The 21,631-nt window shown below is 32.7% G+C and overlaps 1 protein-coding gene across 18 annotated transcripts in view; it reads left to right on the forward strand.

Annotated features, from left to right (window-relative positions):
* Positions 1–21,631, forward strand: part of Ssbp2 (single stranded DNA binding protein 2) — a 358,415-nt gene that overhangs the window by 299,194 nt on the left and 37,590 nt on the right. For 14 of the 18 annotated variants that reach the window (XM_074077176.1, XM_074077179.1, XM_074077192.1 and 11 more), the window contains 4 exons: positions 5,776–5,842; positions 6,548–6,618; positions 14,882–14,973; positions 18,965–19,013. In XM_074077176.1, coding sequence (XP_073933277.1) covers positions 5,776–5,842; positions 6,548–6,618; positions 14,882–14,973; positions 18,965–19,013 — 279 coding nt within the window. The remainder of the gene's footprint in view (positions 1–5,775; positions 5,843–6,547; positions 6,619–14,881; positions 14,974–18,964; positions 19,014–21,631) is intronic. The other 4 variants (XM_074077181.1, XM_020157440.2, XM_074077180.1 and 1 more) reach the window with 1 other exon arrangement.

Here is a 21,631-nt window from a genome sequence, read left to right on the forward strand (position 1 = left end):
ATAAACTTATCTTTTATTAACATTTAATGTATAGTTCCTATATAGTCAGAAGAAAATATAGTGGATGCTAAGGATAAGCTGATTTTGAAAAGACTTCATGATTTCTCAGATGGAGAAAACATCAACAGGCATTTCAGTAGAGAAAAAAGTTGTTTGGGTATTTTTTTCATATATTGTAAATAAATATACATTCCATCATGTAACCAAGTTACCTCTGTTCAAGCTACTCCTCATCACATGTTTTCTTTTTTTTTGTCAGTACTGGTGTTTGAATTCAGGGGCTCAGGTTTGCCAGCTAAGTGGTCTACCACTTGAGCCACTCCACTAGCCCTGCTTTTTGTGTTGAGTATTTTCAAGATAGGGTCTCACAAACTATTTGCCTGGGTTGACTTTGAACCAAGATCTTCCTGATCTCTGCCTCCTTAGTAGCTAGGATTACAGGTGTGACCACTGGCACTAGGCTCGTGTTTTCTTATTCAAGATAAGCACTACTTAGCATATCATTTACCAATAATTTTCTATCTTTGTAAAAATTTTTCTATGGAGAGTTTGACTTTTATTTAATGACTCAGTATGGAACATAAGACATCAGCTGCACAAAGAGAAACATATTTTATTGAGTAAATAGTAGGAGTCATATAGCTGCAATTGTAAAGAAAGGGGCTTTAGGGGATCTAACTTTAAAAGCTGAATATGTTGTACCTGTTCAATATATTAGTGACTAATGATAAAATGCATAAAGTAGCTTCTTTGGCCAGTTCAAAATACCACTTTCTATCATTAAAAGCTCCATGGGGCTGGTGAAGTGGCTCAAGTGGTAGAGCACCTAGCCTATCTAGCAAGCTTGAGGCCCTAAGTTCAAACCCCAGTACTGCAAAAAAAGAAAAAAGAAAGCTCCATATTTTTGTTATGGTAATTATATTAGCATATTTAAATTATTATTTGAAATCCAAAGAGATATCTTTAAAAACACATTATTTCCTTATGTCTTGAAATTTTAATTTATACTGGGATATATGTTTTTTTCTAATTATCTTCTACCTTTGAAGGACATAAGAAGCTAAAAATTTCAATTTCAAGCACTGAGAAATTCAAGCATTTAGTCTAGAAAATATACCAGTCCTTAAGTTCCTAGAGGGGAATCATGATACATCCTTATTGACTAAATAATTCTTTTACGAACCAAGCAGTTTCTCCAGTTAATTGTTTCTGTTTTGAGAAAATTTTATGCATTTCATTTATGTTAAATCCTAGTGTTTAAGGCTTTTCTTTGAGAATATTTGAGTGTTGATAGGATTCTAAGCCCTGACTCTGCTAATTTATCAGTAGTATAACCATGGAAAAATTAGATTACTTAATGTATTAAACCTTGGTTTCTCACCATCAGAAGGATTTATAACAGCCTCAAACAATTGCTGTAATCACTGACTGAATGAAACAGTAGAGTTCAGCACAATTCCAGCACAGATATTCTGGTTCATAAGTGTACATTTTCACTGATACTATGTGTTGTTTTTAAGTAACTTCACAATTACTATTATTTTTTCTATCAGAGTAAAGATAGAGCAAACAACATATCCCAAAATTACAGCTAGTTAAATAAGTCTAAATGGAATACATTTAATATGTTAAAAGCATGGAAATTATGCCAACCATAAGATGTATAAGTTTATTTTTTCTGATATTAAGGGTTTAAAGAATGCAGTGATTATGCTCTTGTTGATGTACAAAGCTATCAACTGTTCATCCCAAGACTAATAAAAACTGTCTTAAAAGTTTGAGAGTTTTGCAATTTTTACATTTTTATTGGCCTATATTAGTTGTAAATGTCACACATTGTGACATTTGAATTTGCATATGTAGATATACACATACATACAAAAATAGATATAAAATCATTCATAATGTATGTCACACATTGTGACATTTACATATGTGTTTACAGTGTATCTTGATTAGATTCACTTCCTCCATCATTCTCCCTTATCGCGTCTTCACCCATCTTAGAACAATTTCAATAGGTTTTATTGTTCTATTTTCATATATGTATACAAAGTACATCAACCATATTCACCCTCTACATTTACCTCCCCTATGGTACCCAGCCCCAGGAAGAACCTGTTTTACTTTCTGTTCTTTATTTTTCTAAGTGTTTATTGATTATTCAAGAGGGGTTCACATGACATTTCACACATAACTATATTGTACTTTAATTGGGTTAACCCCCTCTATTACTTACTCATTCTCTATCACCCTGCTCCCCTATTACATACAAGTTAGAGATTTGACTTATTCTAAAAGAATAAGAATTCTGGTGACTCAAAAATTAAATTTAGATAAAGACATTTTGAAAGAAAAATTGACATTGGTCAAGAGTTCATCTAAATTATGCTCTATTTTAAGTGATGAGTAGAAACAACAACAAAGAAATAACTGTCAATTGTTCTGATAATCTAAGATAAACTAGAAAAAGTAAAAACTTGAAGAAAATGGTTACCAGCAATAAAACATTTTCTGCAAGGAGACTTGGAAATTAAGTGTCAAAGTCCAGAGTTTATAACTTATCTAAGCAAGAACTTTAAGTTCTCAAGGTAATGTTGCTTAATCATATATTTTTCAGTCTTCTTCATACTTCATCTCTTTATTATTTTTTGAAGTATTGATCCCCTTTTCTTTCTTGGAACTTTCTTCATGTGTTATTAGGAGCTTCCTAATTTCATGGATGTTTAGTTTCAGTTTCCTTTCTTACCCTTTTTTGGTATTTTTAAAGAATTAAATCTTTATTTTTTACTCTTGTTCTTTGAAGTTTATTCCATGTTTATGACCTTATTACTAATGATTCCTAAATCATTCAATCTAAATGCTACTCCCTTTATTCTTTCCATAAACATTTATTTCTCTGCCAGCAATCACAGATAGGGTCCTTACTCTTGCAGAGCTTACAGTCTGGAAATAACAGAAAAGAAAAAAAACAACCTGATAGTAGTCAGGTCTACAAAAGTGAGATATAAGACCCTCAAAGAACACATAAAAAGTCTTTACCTTCCTCCATGCTAGGACATGCAGGGCTCTGTGGGGGCCACACATAGCTAGAAAGAAGTGGCTGGTGTGGTTGGGAGCTGAGTTGTATTATTTAACTTATCAGTGTATTTATTGTATTGTATTTAGGATAACAAAGGCCAGGTTTCCCACTGTTGGATAAGATATTTCCAAACATAGAAAGGAAGAAGGCTAAAAATAATCCCAAGGGATCATATTTGAATCGGAGGTGTTGAATGTATGGAACATAATGAATTTGTGATACGTGTTTGCACAGAGTATGAATTTACATATATAGATATACTATACACATACACACAAAAATAGATATAAAATCAGTCATAATGTATGTGTATGCATATATGTTCATGTATATATGTAGATATACATAAATTTTCAAGCCCATTGTTGGCTGAAAAAGTCTAAAAGCAGTATACCCAAATAACAAGAACACTCTGCCCATATTTTGATGCATAAATGCTGTACTCAGCAAAAAGGAATCAAGATCTTTTGGAGAAAGGGCTGCTTCCAGGATGAGGACAAAAAAGTATGAGGTAAACCTGGAACACCTTATACCAGAAAGTAAGGAAGAAATGCTCAAAAATGTTGGGGTATGTAATAAGACATAACAGCCATTTTTGAGGGCTTCACACTAACCAAATCTGGAATAATTTGAACATTTAAATAAATGATGATATTAACAGATTACAACCCATTGAACAAAATTGGAAAGCATAAACAAGTAAGGACAACTCTTCATTACAGTAAAAATGCCAGCTGTCAAACAGAAACAGTAATGGGCATGGAATGTCTCCCTTTGGCAACCATCTCAGTGGTTAGGAATTACTAGTGGAGGCTAACAAAGGACTAATGGAGAATGGGACATTGATAAGAGAATAGTTCTAAAAAAAAAATAAGACCAATCAATCAATCAGAGGGAAAAATAATGACGTGTAGAAATCTGGTAGATAGCAATACAAAAAGATGATAAAGGCTAACGTCACCAGCAGTAGTTGAGTCAACATCATGTGCCACATGATGCATCATATGACCTGACTCAGGTCGTATTTTAGACATACGGTAGACAGGGTAGACATAGATAGGATTTTTTCCTGCTTAGCCAATCATGAAGAGACATGACAACTACATGCAGCATTATTGAAAGAAATTGGTAAACTTAAATTATCTTTGTGGCTTGAATGGCAGTTTATTTTGTTGTTGTTGTTGTTTTTATCAATGTTGATTCCCTGATTTGAAACTATGATAGTTTTGTATGAGACTGTGCTTGTTTGGGGAACTATATTTGTAGTATGTGTGGGTAATGAGGCATTGTGTTGCAACTGATACTCAAGTAATCCTGAAAAGATTTAAGAGAGAGGAAGAAAAGGTGATAAGGCAAATTTGAAATGTTAACTGGAGAAATTGGATTAAGGTATATGAGAATTCTTACACTGTTGAGGCAATTTTTTATTCAAATAAAAGTGCACACACATACGTGCACAAATACCCAAGTCAGGGCTATAAGAAAGAATGTTGTAAGGAAGTAATCCCTAAATTGGGATCTAAAAGATGTCAGCAAAGACCAGCTCTATGAGCTCCCTTAGAGGGGAGATTTTTTTTTTTAGTTTTTATTGTGTCTTGTTTTTTAATAGTTGGCATTTAAATATTAATTGAAAGCATGAATAGAAAAAACTTAAAAATTTGGTATAGATGGAAGTTAGGATATAAGTGTGGCAGTGGGAAGAAATTAGGCTGAAAGGTAAGCAGGGAATAGCTCATAAGATAGGAACTCAATGAATACGTATTGATTGTGCTTGCAAGCAAAAAATTCAAAGAATTACAAAAACTGGCTTGAGAAATTAAAGCTCTTTACTGCATCTCAAGTGGTAACAATGGATGAAACAATTCTAATCTGGATGTGTAAGTTCATTAATGTTAAATTTATTTTGAGATATCTGAATATTTAATAAAATAATATTTTCATGCTTTAAGCTAAATCAGTGAACCTTTATAGAAATTCTTACTATGAGGACTGTATATATGTATGTAAATACTCATAGGATCAGCAGGCTTAAATCATGTAGTGCTTAATCCACCTCAAAGTGCTGCTTAGACAATTTGAAACTTATAATTCAGTATGTATGCCTGCATAAAACACAGCTTGTCTGTTTTGCACCCCAGCATAAAACAAACCTTATTAAATGCAATCTTTTTCAGTTCTATTCCCTTTCCCCAAATAGCCAGTTGTTTGAATTTAATTGAAATATTTTTCTAAATAGGTTCTTAGGGAAAATGTAACTACAGAAAAAAAAATTCATTGGTCCCTTGGCATTTTAGTCTTGCTCCTATCATAGCACTTAATAAATAAAATATTCTATAAAAACAATAGCTTACTTTTAAGAAGCATAATTAGTTATTTCAATAACCTTGACAAATTAAATTTCAGAAAAGGCATTATATTTCTGAAGAGGATTTCAAATGGTTTTTGTGTAGACTTTTGTTCTCCCAAGTAGTTATTTTACTTACCACAAAACTGGGCAAAACAGGATCTTTTTAGAGTAGAGAACTTACACTAAGTATATAGAACTATAAAATTTATAAATAAGTGTGAAATATAAAAATCTTGAAATATACTCAATGTGTTTTGTTACAGAAATATAAAAAGAAATTGTCTAAAGCATATATTTTATAAATATTTACAGTACTGTTTTTTATTTTGTTTTATTAAATTGCTAGGCACTTGGAGGCGTCCCAGGAAGTCAGCCATTACTTCCCAGTGGAATGGACCCAACACGACAACAAGGTGATTAAAATAGAAGTAAAACTGATATGCAGAACCAAAGAGGAAATTCTTCACTGTTTAAGGAAAATTTTATTTGTATAAAACTTCCATAATATTACTAGTTGCATTTTTGCAAGTAACACGGCAAGATGTTTTATCTTTTCAGCTAACTCTTATTTATACATAATATTGAGGGTGTTGAGAACATAAAAAATATATACATAAATGTCAAAAATTCCATATTTTAGCTAATATCATCTTGAACATGTTTTCATATAACTTCTAATAATCAGGAATAGCTAAGTGACTATCTCATTTATTATCTCCTCTGTCTTTTTTCAGATAGAGGGGTTAATACACAGGAAGAGTGCTAAGTAACAGGTGACTTAATTAGTTTGGCAATCCCCATCATTAGTTCCTTCCATAGAAATATTAAGGCAGCACAAATATGTAAGGCTGTATTACACTTTTCCAAGGAAAAAGGAGCAAATGCTGTGAGAGAAGTAATTCAGCACAAAGTAGGAAGGAAATTTCAACCAAGACGTTAATGGAGAGTGTAGATAGGTGATGGTCAGAGGTTAAAAAAAAAAAAAATCCACTGAAGCCAAGATAAGATGGCATCAGTCACTCAGACACTTGTTATATAAGACATCATTATGCCTAGCAGGGAGGAAGCTGGCCTTTAATTTAGCATTCATGACCATTATATTGCTAATTTTTTTTCAGGACATCCAAATATGGGTGGGCCAATGCAGAGAATGACTCCTCCGAGAGGAATGGTACCCTTAGGACCACAGGTAAATAATCAGCACAGAAAGGTGGATGCTGAGCTTTTTGTGTTCATCTTAATAATACAGATAATAATAATACAGTTAATAATACAAAATAATACAGATTGTATTATTTGCTAATTTTTAGTATATGCAATGAAGTCTTGATGTACATTGGGGCTGAGGGTGTAGAGCACATATTTAGTATGCATCTTGGACTCAATCCTCAGCACACCCACAACAAGCCAAAAAAAGTCTAGATATTAATACTTATTAGGCTCTTGAGGATATTTGTGACATTTCCAAATTGATATAACAACAAACTGTATTTTAAGAGGGTGCTATCATATTTGTCTTTAGTTTACTTGGGAAACTATACTGCATAGAAATACATTATAACAAGTATTATAAAAAGGGAGCTATTACCCTTAGTTAGGTAAGAAAATGGTTAAGTTAAATAAAGTCCAGCTAATTGAAAATACTGAATAGAATTAGCATAAAATGTATTTCTATAAGTCTTTTAAAGAATGTCCTTGGCAACTTATTATATACAAGTATATTTTTCTTATTTAAAATATTAGAAAACCATTTAGCAATAAATGTTAAAATGTGTCATACTGAGCAAGGATAATATTGTTGGTATGATTCAGATGTTACCCAACTTCTGTTAGTATTTCCAAAAAAGAATACACTGAAGTTGAACCTATGCTGACTGTTGATATTTTAAGCATGCTGTTTTAGGATATTATTTATTTTGGCTAAAACATTCTTTTATCTCTTTTGGAAAAACTGCTTGGGATAGAAATTAATTTTATAATGTGTATTTAAAGAAAGTAATCCAAAATCATTTTTAAATTTCTAACACATGAGTGAAAGTTACCATGTCATTTTGGTACCACTTGTAAGCATTATAAGTTTTGTAGCTTGTTTCATATATCTACTTTTAAATAATTAAATTGACTATTATAGTGCCAATGGAATCAAAGAATTAAGAATACAACACTGAGATAATGTCCTTTAGACTTAGGAGTTTCTAACCAACATATAATAATATAAACTATATTGAAACATGAGGTTCGTATAACCAAATTTCTCAGAGATTCCATATTACATGAAAAAATTCACCAGTTTCTTTACTAAGGGTCAGTTTTTTACTGTGTATTTTCTTAAGACTTTATAAAACTCTTATTTAGATATTTAAATTACTTTTCCTATTTCTACTCATACTAGAAATAGTGATTTATGTTAACCAACCATCATTAGACTACTTATGGCAGTTAGAATTTATAACATCTAGAACATATCTCATTGACTAAATGAAACTTTTAGTCTTTGATAAACTATATCAACCAATTTGGGTGAATAGAAGTTAAAGGATTGTTTTCCAAAAGGTTTTCTTAACAGATACATTTTAAATGTACATCAAAACTTCATGCCTTTAATTTACTTGTCATTCTTCATCTAGCTCATTTATTTTTCAGCTAGCCACTCTAAATTCTTGTCATTCCCAGACTACTATGAATATAAGAGTTTTTATTCTATTTTTCTGTTATGTTTTGGTGTGTGGGGGGGGTTATTTTCTTGTTTGTGGTTGTTTGTTTTTTGAGACAGGATTTCTCTGGCCTTGAGCTCACAATCCTTCTGCCTCAGCCTCTCCATAGCTCTTCTGGCCAAGTACTGGAATTACAGGCATGCACCAACACACACAACTAGTATTAATTTTCAATACTTCTAAAAATTAGAACTAGTAGGGTGCTGGTGGCTCATTTCTGTAATCCTAACTGTTTGGGAGGTTGAGATTAGGAGGATTGTGATAGAGACCAGCCCAGGCAAATAGCTCAGAAGACATCTTCAAAATAACTAGAGCAAAATGAGCTGGAGATGTGGCTCAAGCAGTAACATGCCTGCTTTATTATTTTTTTTTTTCATTTTTCTTTTATTATTCATATGTGCATACAAGGCTTGGGTCATTTCTCCCCCCTGCCCCCACCCCCTCCCTTACCACCCACTCCACCCCCTCCCGCTTCCCCCCCCTCAATACCCAGCAGAAACTATTTTGCCCTTATTTCTAATTTTGTTGTAGAGAGAGTATAAGCAATAATAGGAAGGAACAAGGGGTTTTGCTGGTTGAGATAAGGATAGCTATACAGGGCATTGACTCACATTGATTTCCTGTGCATGGGTGTTACCTTCTAGGTTAATTCTTTTTGATCTAACCTTTTCTCTAGTTCCTGGTCCCCTTTTCCTATTGGCCTCAGTTGCTTTAAGGTATCTGCTTTAGTTTCTCTGCATTAAGGGCAACAAATGCTAGCTAGTTTTTTAGGTGTCTTACCTATCCTCACCCCTCCCTTGTGTGCTCTCGCTTTTATCATGTGCTCAAAGTCCAATCCCCTTGTTGTGTTTGCCCTTGATCTAATGTCCACATATGAGGGAGAACATACGATTTTTGGTCTTTTGGGCCAGGCTAACCTCACTCAGAATGATGTTCTCCAGTTCCATCCATTTACCAGCGAATGACAACATTTCGTTCTTCTTCATGGCTGCATAGAATTCCATTGTGTATAGATACCACATTTTCTTAATCCATTCGTCTGTGCTGGGGCATCTTGAACATGCCTGCTTTATAAGCATGAAGTCCTGAGTTCAAACCCCAGTTCCACCAAAGAAAAAAAAATTAGATATAAAAATCAGTATTACAGTATTTGAAAAGGTAATGATGGATAAATAAGCTATATGAACACTTAAATTTCATTTGAAAATATACTTGTCTTTATGCTTTATATTATAAATAGTTATATATTTTGTTATAAATAAATTATAACAGATAAACTTATTTCTAATGAGTTATCTCTTATTGATGCAAAGTATGCATACTTTGCATTTTCAGAATTGAAAAAAGTAAGTAGTTTATTTCTTTCCTTTGGATTAACAGTGTCTTTGCAATCTATTTCTATATAATATGATCCCTCATATTCGTGCCTTGGCATGAATTTACCTCAGAAACCAGAAATAACTATAATAACTTTGTAAAACCATAATACATGAAGTAAAAAGAGTTAAAGGAAATGTTTATCATATGAAGTAAGAGTCATGGGAAAAAAAGGTAAAATCGTTTAGAATGGGAGGATTCTTCAGTTATTTTGTTCATTTTGTTTTGTTTTAGGTGGGACTGGAGTTTAAACTCAGGGTTTCATGCTTGGGAAGCAGGTACTCTACTGCTTCAGCCATACCTCCAGTCCATTTTGCTCTGGTTATTTGGAGTTGGCGTCTCATAAACTATTTTCCCAGGCTGGCCTCAACTCTCAATCCTCCTGATCTCAGCCTCCCAAGTAGTCAGGATTACAGGTGTGAGCCACTGGCACCTGGCTCTCCTAATGTTTTTACTTGGTAATACCTGCCATATAAGATGTATGCATTATAAATTGTGAAATTTGTGATAAAGGAGGTTAGCGGAATTTCTTGAAAGAGAATAGAAAAACAATCCACACAACATACATTTAACAATGTAGATGCTACCCAAGAGCAGACTGCATCTGCCTTATTTTTAGTTATATTATAGGAACAGCCTCTGGAATTTTATTTGTACCTTTATGCACAAAGTATTCATCTCTTCTTTCATAAACTTCTATATTTTCTTGAGCTTAAAGGGGAATAGTAGCCATCTAGTGGAACAATTGAGGTTCTAAACAAAAAATATACAGTCTAACAATTGTTGAAAAATGCTGATTTATGCAAATTGTAAACATAGAACACAGTAAATGTGTGATTAACACCTATTGTATGAATGAAGAAATAAAAGTTTGCCCCCAATTCAGCCATATTTATCCCATCCTTTAATCTATTTTAGAGCTAAGTATAGTAACAGTCATGATTTTTAAATTGATACTAATGTCCTTTCAATAGAAAAACAAAATTGCCTATTTTATAGAACATTATCTTATTCAAAGAAAATGTCACTGGGTACAGTGGCTCACATTCTAGCTACTAGGAAGGTGGAGGTCAGGGAGAATCATGGTTCAAAGCCAGCCCAGGCAAAAAAGTTTTCAAAATCCCATCTCAACCAATAAAAGCTGGGTGTGGTGGCACCTGTCATCCCAGCTACAAATGAATAGGAAGATCATAGTCCAGGCCTGCTGAGCATAAACATAAGACCCTATTCAAAAAATAACTAAAGCGAAAAAAATGCTGGGGTTGTGGCTCTAGTGGTAGAACAACTGCCTAGCAAGCACGAGGCCCTGAGATCAAATCCCAGTACTACCAAAAAAAAAGAAAGAAAGAAAAAAAAGGAAATACTTCTCCTAATACCATATTTGAAGCCATTTTCTATTTGCTTTTTGTAATAAAATATACTTAGCTAACCTTATCCTTAAACTCAGCAAGTGCCATATTAACAGAAAAAAATCCATTCTAACTGTACAATTATCTCTAGTTCCTCTCAAAATCTGACAAATAAGTTATATGCAAGTAAGCCTTTCAAATCTTTTGGGATGGAGAAATTGCAGGATGAGAATACATGGTGTACTCTCATAGAGAGAAAAAACGGATTCCATATTTTCAAATCTAACATAGGTGGTAGAATTCAGCTCAATACAGGGGCAAACTTCCTACAAATTAAACTGTCCAGTCATGGAAAGACTCTTAATAAACTTTCTAAGCAGAGTTGAACAGCCATTTTGTCAGAATATTGCATTGGAAGAAAGATTAGACCAGATGGAATTGTATAGTTGCTATCAGCTTTAAAATTCAGTGATTCTAAATTAGCTCTTCCTATTCTGCCTTTGTTGATGCCACTTAGAAAACCTGTTGCTATTCTTTTTTTTTCTTTCTCTCCTGATTGGTTTTTGCTTTAGATTAATCACAAAGTGAAAATATTTCATAAGTTTATCAAATATGTACTGAGCATCAAATAATTCCTTACTCATTTCCTGTGACAATTCAGTTTAATAAGCCCATCATTCACTGAAGGCCTATTTTGTGCCATACATCATTCTTGAGCATCAAGTATACAAAGGTGAAGAAAATATAGACTCTGCCTTCAAGGTACTTATTGTTTACCAGGAGATGTAGATACATCTAGCCAAACTACTATATAACTTTTTTTAGAAAGTCTAGAAAACAAATATACATATCCTTATATAATGACTCAAGAAGTCATCACATAAACAGGCAAGTCATTAACAGAGAGTTGAGGAGGAATAGGAAGCTAAGAAAAAGAGGACTCATTTAAGTTTTATTAGCAGTCATAAGAAAGAATTAGGAGCTACAGTTATTTGAGCACCAAATACCACATTTTTAATTCATCAGGCACTGTGATAAGTACTTTATATTTAATTTATCTTTCAACAGTCTGTAAGAAAGATAATATTTTCACTTTGCAGATAAGGAAAGTAATATTGGGAGAATCATTGGCCCAAGATCACACATAAAGAAAAGAAGGGCAGTTATATGTGATGGCTTATACTGTAAGCTTGAGACTGAAGATCATGAGTACAAGGCTAGCTCGGACTACATCGTGAGACTCTCAAAAGGATCAGGAGGCAAAAAACATAGGACTATGTCAATACAGATTCAAACCAATATATTTCTATATCAAAGTGATAAGGAAAATTAATATTTTCCTTGATAAAATAAAATGAAAATCTTCTAAGACTTAAAAATAAGGGAAGTGTTTCCTTATGAAATATTTCTGGCTTACTTTATCATTTGTATTTTGTTTCCATGGCTAATTTTTTTCTCGGAAGCCTCTGGTTAATTACTGCTACACTATCTTGATTAAAAGCTTAAAGCAAATAGCTACCCTTTTAACAAATGGCTCAGTTATGTATAGAAACTATTCCACTATCTTATGGCTCACAAGTTGGGATCTTGAAATAAGATTTCCTTAAAGTAAAAGCAGATAGACAATGAGAGTAGCATGTAACTGAGTTAATTTCATTTATCAAGTGTGTCTTTCTCTCCAGAATTAACAGACCTTTTCTCATTGATTTATTTCCTTGTCATTTTAACATATGCTACAAAAAAGACCCAGGAAGATAAGTTAAAATGAGCTCAAAAATGTACTGTATGTTTTTGACTTAGAGAAATCCAGTAGTCTGAAAAAATATTGTAGGGAGCAAGGAAGGAAGGTAAAAATTATAGGAAATGAGGCAGGAAATAAGTTAGGGTTGAGCTGTGAAGACTTCATAGAGCCATGCTAAAGAGTTTAGACTTTGATGGTACTGGAGTTTGAATTCAGGGTCTCATACTTGCTAGGCAGGCACTCTACCCCTTGAGCCACTCTGCCAGTCCTTTTTTTGTGTTGAGTATTTTCAAGATAGGGTCTCAGGAACTATTTGCCTAGGCTGGCTTTGAACTGCAATTCTCCTCATCTCTGCCTAGGACAGAGCTAGGCACTATAGTCATGAGACACTGGCTCTGGGCTCATCATAACCTTTAAGTGGCATGAATAAGACAGAATTATAGAAAGATAATTCTTGAGGCAATATGAGAACAGATTGGGAAAGGGAGCAAATCAGAGAGACCAATTAAGATAGTACAGTAGCCTCAATACATTGACAAAGATTAGAGATAGGAAAGCGAGTGCTATTTCAAGAGTTATTTCACAGATGGAATCAATAGACTTTTCCCTGGATAAATATGAGAATTTGAAAGAAAAGATGTTAAGGAACTCCTTGAAATTCTTAGCATGGACTATTGTGTGATGATACAGAACTGAGGGAGACAATATAAGGAACTTACTCGTAGCTGGGCGTGGTGATACCTCTCTGTAATTCCAGCTAATGGGGAGGCAGAGGCAAGGAGGATCTCAAGTCCAAAGCCAGCCTGGGCAAAGTTAGCAAGACCCTACCTCAGAAACAAAAGTGTCAGGGAAGGGGGTGTAGCACTTGCCAAGCAAACGCAAGGCCCTGGGTTTAACCCCCAGTACCATTAAAAAAGCAAGCAAAACAAAACAATGACAACTACAACAAATTCAGTCATGAAAAGATAATATTGATTTTAAATATGTTGAACATGAGGTGGTATTTGTAGAAAGAGTCCCTGCGAAGTTCAACATACAAGTTATCTAGGAACTTGGCAGGATACTAAGACAAAATATAAATATTTTGAATTCCTAACATAAATAGTTGTTGAAAAAATTGTAGTGATAAAATTCAATACATACGTAAGTATGTATGTATTGAAAAGAATACTGTGGCTAGAATTTGAGAAAAACCAACATTTAAAGAGTTGTGAAGGGGATGGGGGAACGGAGGATGTGAAGTTGAGGGAATACGGTTGATGAGTTTCATATACATATATGAAATAGTATGATGAAACCTCTTGCAATTGCTTTAAGTAAGACAGGGAGGGGTTTGGGGGTGGGGGGAGATGGTGGTGGTGATCTAACCAATGTATAATGTAAGGCTATTTGGAATTGTCACAATGAATCCCCCTATACAACGAATATATCCTAATAACAGAAAAAAATAAAAATAGGAAGGTAATAAAGATTAAGAAATTGCATTCAAAAAGAATAATTTACAAAATGAAAGGAACCAATAAAGAAAATTGAAAAAGAATATTCACACAAGTAGTAAGAATAGTAGTATCAGGAATGCAAGTGTGAAAGTCAATGATAGTGTCAAAATACATTTATATAATAATGATAAAAGTAAGCTTCTGGGCTGTAAAGCAACTAAACTAAGCTAATATGGTATGCATATAAAACGTTAAAGTGTTATTCATCCTTTGAATGCAGGTAGTAGATGTTAGCTAAAGTTTACTGGGTCATATAATTCATTTTGTATATTTTTATATATACAGATATGTCAAATATGTTATTTCGTGAACAGAAGTTTGTATTTGACTTTCTTGATTTGGGTTTTTGTTTTGTTTTATTTCCCCAGACTTCATGTAATTATTCTGAGTCTGACTATTTCAAACCTATTGAATAAACCTTTTCTTTAAAAACCTGTTGAATAAATATTTTCTACATTTTGGATTTATGAAATGTTTTATTTGGAAAAGTTTACTAATGTACAGATATAATGAAGCTAACAAATATATGTCAAATATCATGATTTCAACCAAACCTTAATCATTTAACATGCTCCAATGATCTCCATATTCATGTAGTTTTTAAGACACAAACCAAAGTAATTGTTAAAATAGAAGTAAAAGTACAAGAATGGACTCTTCAAAGAATGAATTACACAGGCCATACCAATCAGGAGTTATGTAGGGAAATCATTAACCTGCTCTCCTTTCTTTCCCCCCTCCTCTTTGGTTTTGTTTTTTTGTTTTGTGGTAGTCTGACCCTTGGTTATCATTACAGAACTATGGAGGTGCAATGAGACCCCCACTGAATGCTTTAGGTGGTCCTGGAATGCCTGGAATGAACATGTAAGCAAAATGCTATATTATTATGTTTAGTAAAGTGTTCTATTTTCTGTCTTCTAAAATGACACTGATTTTTAAACAACACGAGCATCTCAATCTCTGTACAGTATAAAAATGAACTAAACATGATCTGCAGTATGTACTTCATTTTCATTACATAATATCATATTTTCTTCCTTCCCTTGCAACCTTTACTTTTTTTCCATTTTTGGGTTCCATAAATTGTAGTTTTTAGTCCACTTCTTTTTTAAAAACTACATAGTCTTCATGTAGAGTCTATACAAAAGTATTAAAAGATGCTGTCACCAGGACTATGCCTTAACTCTACAGAAGTAGATAATCAAAAATTGTTGATCTTATTTTAACAGATACACAGTGATTCCTAAGAGTGGAATTTTAGCTCTTATAAATATATATGTCTTTACTTTTATTTGTTTGGACCACTCTCAACACAGGAAGAATTCTCTCTGGTAGTATCTTTTACATTAAGGAACTTTTTGTGGTATAGGATGAATTTTCTTTGTGAAAATTCAAGATGCACTTAGGTAAAAAATAAATAAAAGATTTTTTGTTTTGCTTTTGTTTTCTTGCTTGCTTGCTTGCTTGTTTTTTACTGGAAAAACCTTTCCAGTCAAAAGAGAGTAGTTTTTTCTATTACCCAATGTAATGTAGCTCATTGCAGAATTTTTATTTGTTTTTCATTATCTAACTTCCCTCAAAGGCCCCTACACACTTGGTGTTTGTTAGTGACTTTCATTAATTCACCAGGGATCAGTTCCATGGTGTGGCCTTAAAAAAGGTTATCAGAGGTAATTAAAGTGTTTCATGTGGATTTGTGGATGCCTTCTTAGATTTACTTCCCATCAGTCCATATTTTAGTTCCTTACATATGAAACGAAACAACTCTAGCATCATTTAATGGCACTGAGGATATACTGTGAAATAAGCTTCTTTGATGTATGTTGGATTTTTTTTTTAAGTTTTTGAAACCATTTTCATAGGATGCAGTTTTTCCTAAAGTTGAAAATAGGTTAATAGGTTGGTATCAGCCAGACTTAAAACTAACAGAACTGGGGAAAAGTAGGTCAAATTTTCCTATACATCTTTTGGCTTTTAAAATAAAAATGGATAGACATGAAGTCTGACTCTTCTTGAATTCCTCAAAGGCTTAGCCTTTTATTAATGGTTGCTACAAAAAGGAGTGGATGATATTTTATGCTCATGTCAAGGCTAAAACTTCTACCAATAGAATGAAGAAATATATCAAGTTTACCTGCCTGAGATTCTCACTTTAAATTGCAATAGATTTGAATGAATTCTGAATGCTATGATCAACTCAGAGCTATCATTAGATATAAGACTGTATCTGATACCATTTTGTACATTACTTTGCATTATAATTGACCATATGGCCTATTTAAGGTCAACATGTTTTTGCTAGTATGGAAAAAAAATTATTTTCATGTGACTATTGAGAGACTCAAATAGTTGCTTAAAATTATCTAGTTCCTTTCTAACATATGTTCTTAAGCATTCAGTTCCCAAGACTGTGAAGACTAAATATATGACTGAAAATTTTAATGTGATTATTTCTGTGGATATTTGGGTTTGGGTTTCTTAAGAATTCTAAGGTACTTTTAAGTCTTATCTATTACCTAACATTTTACTACTATTATAATTTCTGGTTCTTAAAGACCTTTTAAGGCTTACAGATTTCAATTTCAATTATTTGTTACTATTTCTTTTGATTTGGAGTCCATTTTCCATTGTCTATAAATTCTTTTGAAAACAGTGAAATTATAAATATGTATTTACACTTACAAATGTTTTTCTCTGGCAGGGAGATGTCTCAAGTATGTAACTTCCTGTCGGAGAAAATAATTATTGTATTGACATTGGCCCCAACAAATCAAAAAATGAATTTAAAGAAACATAAAAAATAAAACACATACTATCTTTATTGTACTATGTAGAATAAGCTTAATTGAAATTCACTTCATAATTTAGTATCTTTAAAACCAATTAAGTGTATAATAGCAAACAAGTATTTCTAACTGATATTTGTGCTTTCTTCATGTCACTTTTTTGTTTACATGAGCTACTTAAAAATTAAAATGAAAGACACTAGAATAGTGTTACTTTAAGCTCTGTCTTTAAACTATTTAACTAAAATATTTGTGTGCTGGCACTCAGAAGAAGTCTGCCAGAAAATATGTGGTTGATTTTTGTTTAGCTTGCCATTCATATTTGCCATGAGATTATAATGACAATGAAAAATACCTAACCTTGACCACTAAAATAATTAAAAATGCTGTTCAACTGGAAACTGTATCCTTTTATTGCAGAAGAAACCATTTGGAACAAAATTTTGTTAATTGTGCTAGGAAAAAATTGGCTACCTCCAAAGAAAATGATGCAATCTTTACATGTCCATGTTCTAAATTTATAAATGAATTTAGAAATGAATGACACAAAATGTCGGTTAAAATTAAAAGTTTGCTTTCAGTGTTTCTCTAACTAATATTATAACTTTTAAAGTACATTTACAAACTATGGCCGAGATTTAAATGTTTTCAAATGCGTTGTAGATTGTTTTTAAAAGAAAACTTAAATTGTGGTACATTTCTAAGTGGACTACAATTTTATAAATTTCTAAAGAATTCAGAATTCAGTACTAAAACACTTTTAATTCAACTTTGTTATAGAAATAGAGGATAAAAAGATTTAAAGGATCTTCTTGTTATATCTTATTTTTATGTCATGTCATGTGTAATTATTTAGGTTGTATAGTTATTAAAATGGGTGTGAATTCCACAAGAACAATTTTCTCCTTAATAGCCATGATTGCTTTGGTTTCATCAAAATAGACACCTTTTCCAAAAAATCTGGACTTCTTTTAAATTTGACTATTATCTTTATTTTTAAGTGAGGCTATCCTGATTCTACTTCAAAGTATACTTACATAGAAATTTTCATTCAAAATAATGTCTATATTATAATTCGTAGGTTGCTTTCTTGATTATACTGATGACTTCCAAAAGGAGTGGGAATATTACTGAATTTACTTAGTTGTCCTATTAAAACTACTCATTGTATAATCAGCACTTTATTCAGGTCTGTTTGTGAAAATTAAAGCATTTTCATATGAATTATTAATTTATAACCTTTCTAATACCAAAATTAAGTTTAGTATGAAGTATATAGTATTCTGAGACTACATTATATTAATAAAACAATTGAAATACATTATAGGTATTTTATGTTATGTGTAACAATAAGTTTAACATTTAATTTTATGTTATTTTATGTCCTTATAAGATATGGAATACAAAGCATTCTTCTCTACTTTAAAATGAAAGAATATGTGGCCATGCATTGGACTAGATTATGTCCTATTTTCTAAGGCTTATTTTAACTACTATCTTGAACTGAAATTATGAAAACAAAAAATGATATCTTTACTTAATAATAGTTAAATAAATAACACTGAATGATAGATTGATATACAGATACATATATGGTACTCTGTAATATTTTTGAAAAGAGACAACCCATGTAGCATAAAAGAAATACTTTTATATATACAGCTATTTTATAAATAATTTCTGTTTGAATGAGATACAAGTGGCTATTATATTGATGTCACTGATTCTAGTTTATGTTTATCTCATAATTATTACTTCTTACTTTAATTTAGGTACATATACGTATAACTATAGGTGATTATAATTTTTTATTTATAAGAATAAATAACCAACATTAAAATAAAATTGCCTTTGCTAAACATAGTTTGATTTGTGAGGAAACTGTTTTATGGAATGATAAAATTTTTTCATTTAAGAAATAAAGTTATTAAAATAAAGAGTAATTTCAATGCTTAGCTAGAATTGTGTATGGTAACTGAATTAAAAATATTAATATTTTATTTGTTGTTACTTGTGGGTAAACAGTTAATGCACAGAGTAAAATTTTATTTTTTTATATTGTTTTACAGGGGTCCAGGTGGCGGTAGACCTTGGCCAAACCCAACAAATGCCAATTCAGTGAGTATATGTACATATGTACATACAAATATGTACATATGTATGTACATATCTATTTTGTACTTTGTAACATTTAACAAAGACAGCAAAAATCTTCTTTGGAAAACCTTACAATCTGCTGTTTTAATCATTTTAATCATTCACAAAAGAAGTACCTATATTTAGAAAAATATGCATAATTTTTGAAATTATGTATTTTTTTTACTTCAAAAATAATAAAACATGTATCTTAGGTCTCTTAACAGAGTTTCAAAAATAAGTATAGAAGTAGTGTGATTTAAGTATACTCTAATAGATATTTAGTGGTCTATATAAAATGGTTTGAGCTACTATAAAAACTGTAATAATCACTAAGTTGCCAGATATGATCAATCGCAGTAAGAGAAAACCAAACTACTGTGATTGTATTTATTATATTCATTACACCTGGGTTTGTTCTCTTGGTGCTCCAGAAATCAAGTGCACATTTGCCTTGTGCATGTTAGCTAAATTGCCATCCTTGCACATCCTTACATACCAGACATCCTGGGAATTTTCCTTATATTTTTTCCAGTAATTTGCACAAATATTTATTTCTCTTAATAATTTCGCATAAATATATACATAGGTTTAAAATTGACCTATCAATTTTTTTGGTGGTTACTAAGATTTGAGCTCAGGGATTCTGCTTGGTAGGCAATTACTCTACCCCTTGAGCCACACTTCCAGCCCTTTTAGCTCTCATTATTTTTGAGATAAGGTTTTGCTTTTTGCCAGTTCTAGCTTGGACTGCAATTCTCCTCTTTCACACTTCCCACATACAGTTAGGATGACAGAAAGTCGCCACCATGCCCAGCTTCTTCCCCTTGAAATGAGGGTCTCATATACCTTTTCTTGCCAGGCTGGCCTTAAACCTCAATCTGCTCATCTGTGCCTCCTAGTAGCTAGGATGACAGGCATGACCCACCAGTGTGAAGATTTCAATCTTTTAAATTAATGTGACTTTAGTTTTATGATACTCAAGATATTTTCCCCTCTTGATGTTGCAATGTTGAATGAGAGAGGCCTGCTACGTACATTCGTGTAGTATATACACTGCACACCGATACCTGGTCAAGGGAGTCAGCACGAGGCTAAAATAAAGTCTTGTGAACCTATGAGCATCTACCAAAAAGGGATGCCCTTTGCTGCTGTGCAAAAAGGCATTCACCAGTAGTTACCTTAACACTAAATAGACGTGACACTGACCTAATATTTAAGGTTAATTTAAACTTCAAGAAAGTTGAAAATGAGGTGTGTATGGTAGTGGAAAAGTGTCCTAAACTCATTGCTAATCTGCAGTAGAAATCACTGTCTTATTTAAGTAGATAACTCAATTTTTAGAGAAAAATATTAATTTTATATTACCTTCTTTCCTTTTACTTTTAGTAGCTATAAAATATGCCAATTAATTGCAACTATTTGAGGTGAAAAGAATGATGTTTCCATTTGGGTCTTCAGTGGACTATTCAACAGATCTTTCTAGAATGCTCTCTTTTTTATTTGACAGTACTGGGGTTTGAACCCCGGGCCTTGAGCTTGCTAGGCAGGCACTCTACCACTTGAGCCATATACCCAATCCTTTTTTCCTTTTAGTTATTTTTTGAGTAGGGTTTTATATGTTTGCCCAGGTAGGCCTGGACCACTATCCTCCTATTTATGCCTCCCACATGCAAGTATGACAGGTGTGCATCACTATACCTAGCTTATTGGTTGAGATGGGGTCTTGCTGACTCTGCCCAGGCTGGCTCCCAACCACAATCCTCCTGATCTCCACCTCCCAAATACCTGGGATTACAGATATGAGTCACCATGCCTGGCTCTAAAATACTTTTTTTGCTAGGTCATGTTACAATGTGAATGACTTTTTTCTTCAAATACTTTTTGTTTGCTTATATACCTTTGAAGATTTTGCATATTTGCTTACTCCATACTTTTTGCCATGGCCAGTTCATCCAAGATTTTACTGTAAAATTGCATCTGGCTTGCAGCTAAAAATACACTTCTTTCAACTGCCTATTAAAATGCCCATAAAGAAGCAGAAAGACAAAAAAAACATAATTCATAACACTGAAAATGCTGACAATCTTTCTAGTTTCAGATTCTGGAAAAAATTTCTATTATCTGCATGTTTGGTGAAACTTAATTTAAAAACACAGCCCACATCCCACCTAAACAAATGTGGGTAAGTCTTTCTACCTAGAAGCAAGAAGACACATACCTCTTTTCCCTACTGTCCATGCACCCAATCATCCCACTACTGTCTGTTGCAAACAGAGAACAATTTACACCACCAAACTCCATTAGTATTTCCTTTTATGTACTCATCCAAAGATTCTATCTCCCAAAGCCACCTGGGGTGATGGACAATACTTAGGGAGTTGACATTGAACAGTGTGTGTTATAACTCGAGAGTATACTTCTCAAATTACGAGTATTGAATAGAGGCAAAGAGGAGAAGAGAATTCTGCATTCTGTTTTTTGGGTTTTTTTTTTTTAAGGAACCCCATCTCTTCAGGATTTCATAGAGCTGAGCACTGTAGGTAGAAGAATGTACTATATCAAATCAGCAGCTCTTCATTATTTTAGACCCTAAGAAA

The sequence above is a fragment of the Castor canadensis genome, chromosome 6 (genome assembly GCF_047511655.1).
Source record: "Castor canadensis chromosome 6, mCasCan1.hap1v2, whole genome shotgun sequence".
In the NCBI taxonomy this organism is placed as follows: Eukaryota; Metazoa; Chordata; class Mammalia; order Rodentia; family Castoridae; genus Castor; species Castor canadensis.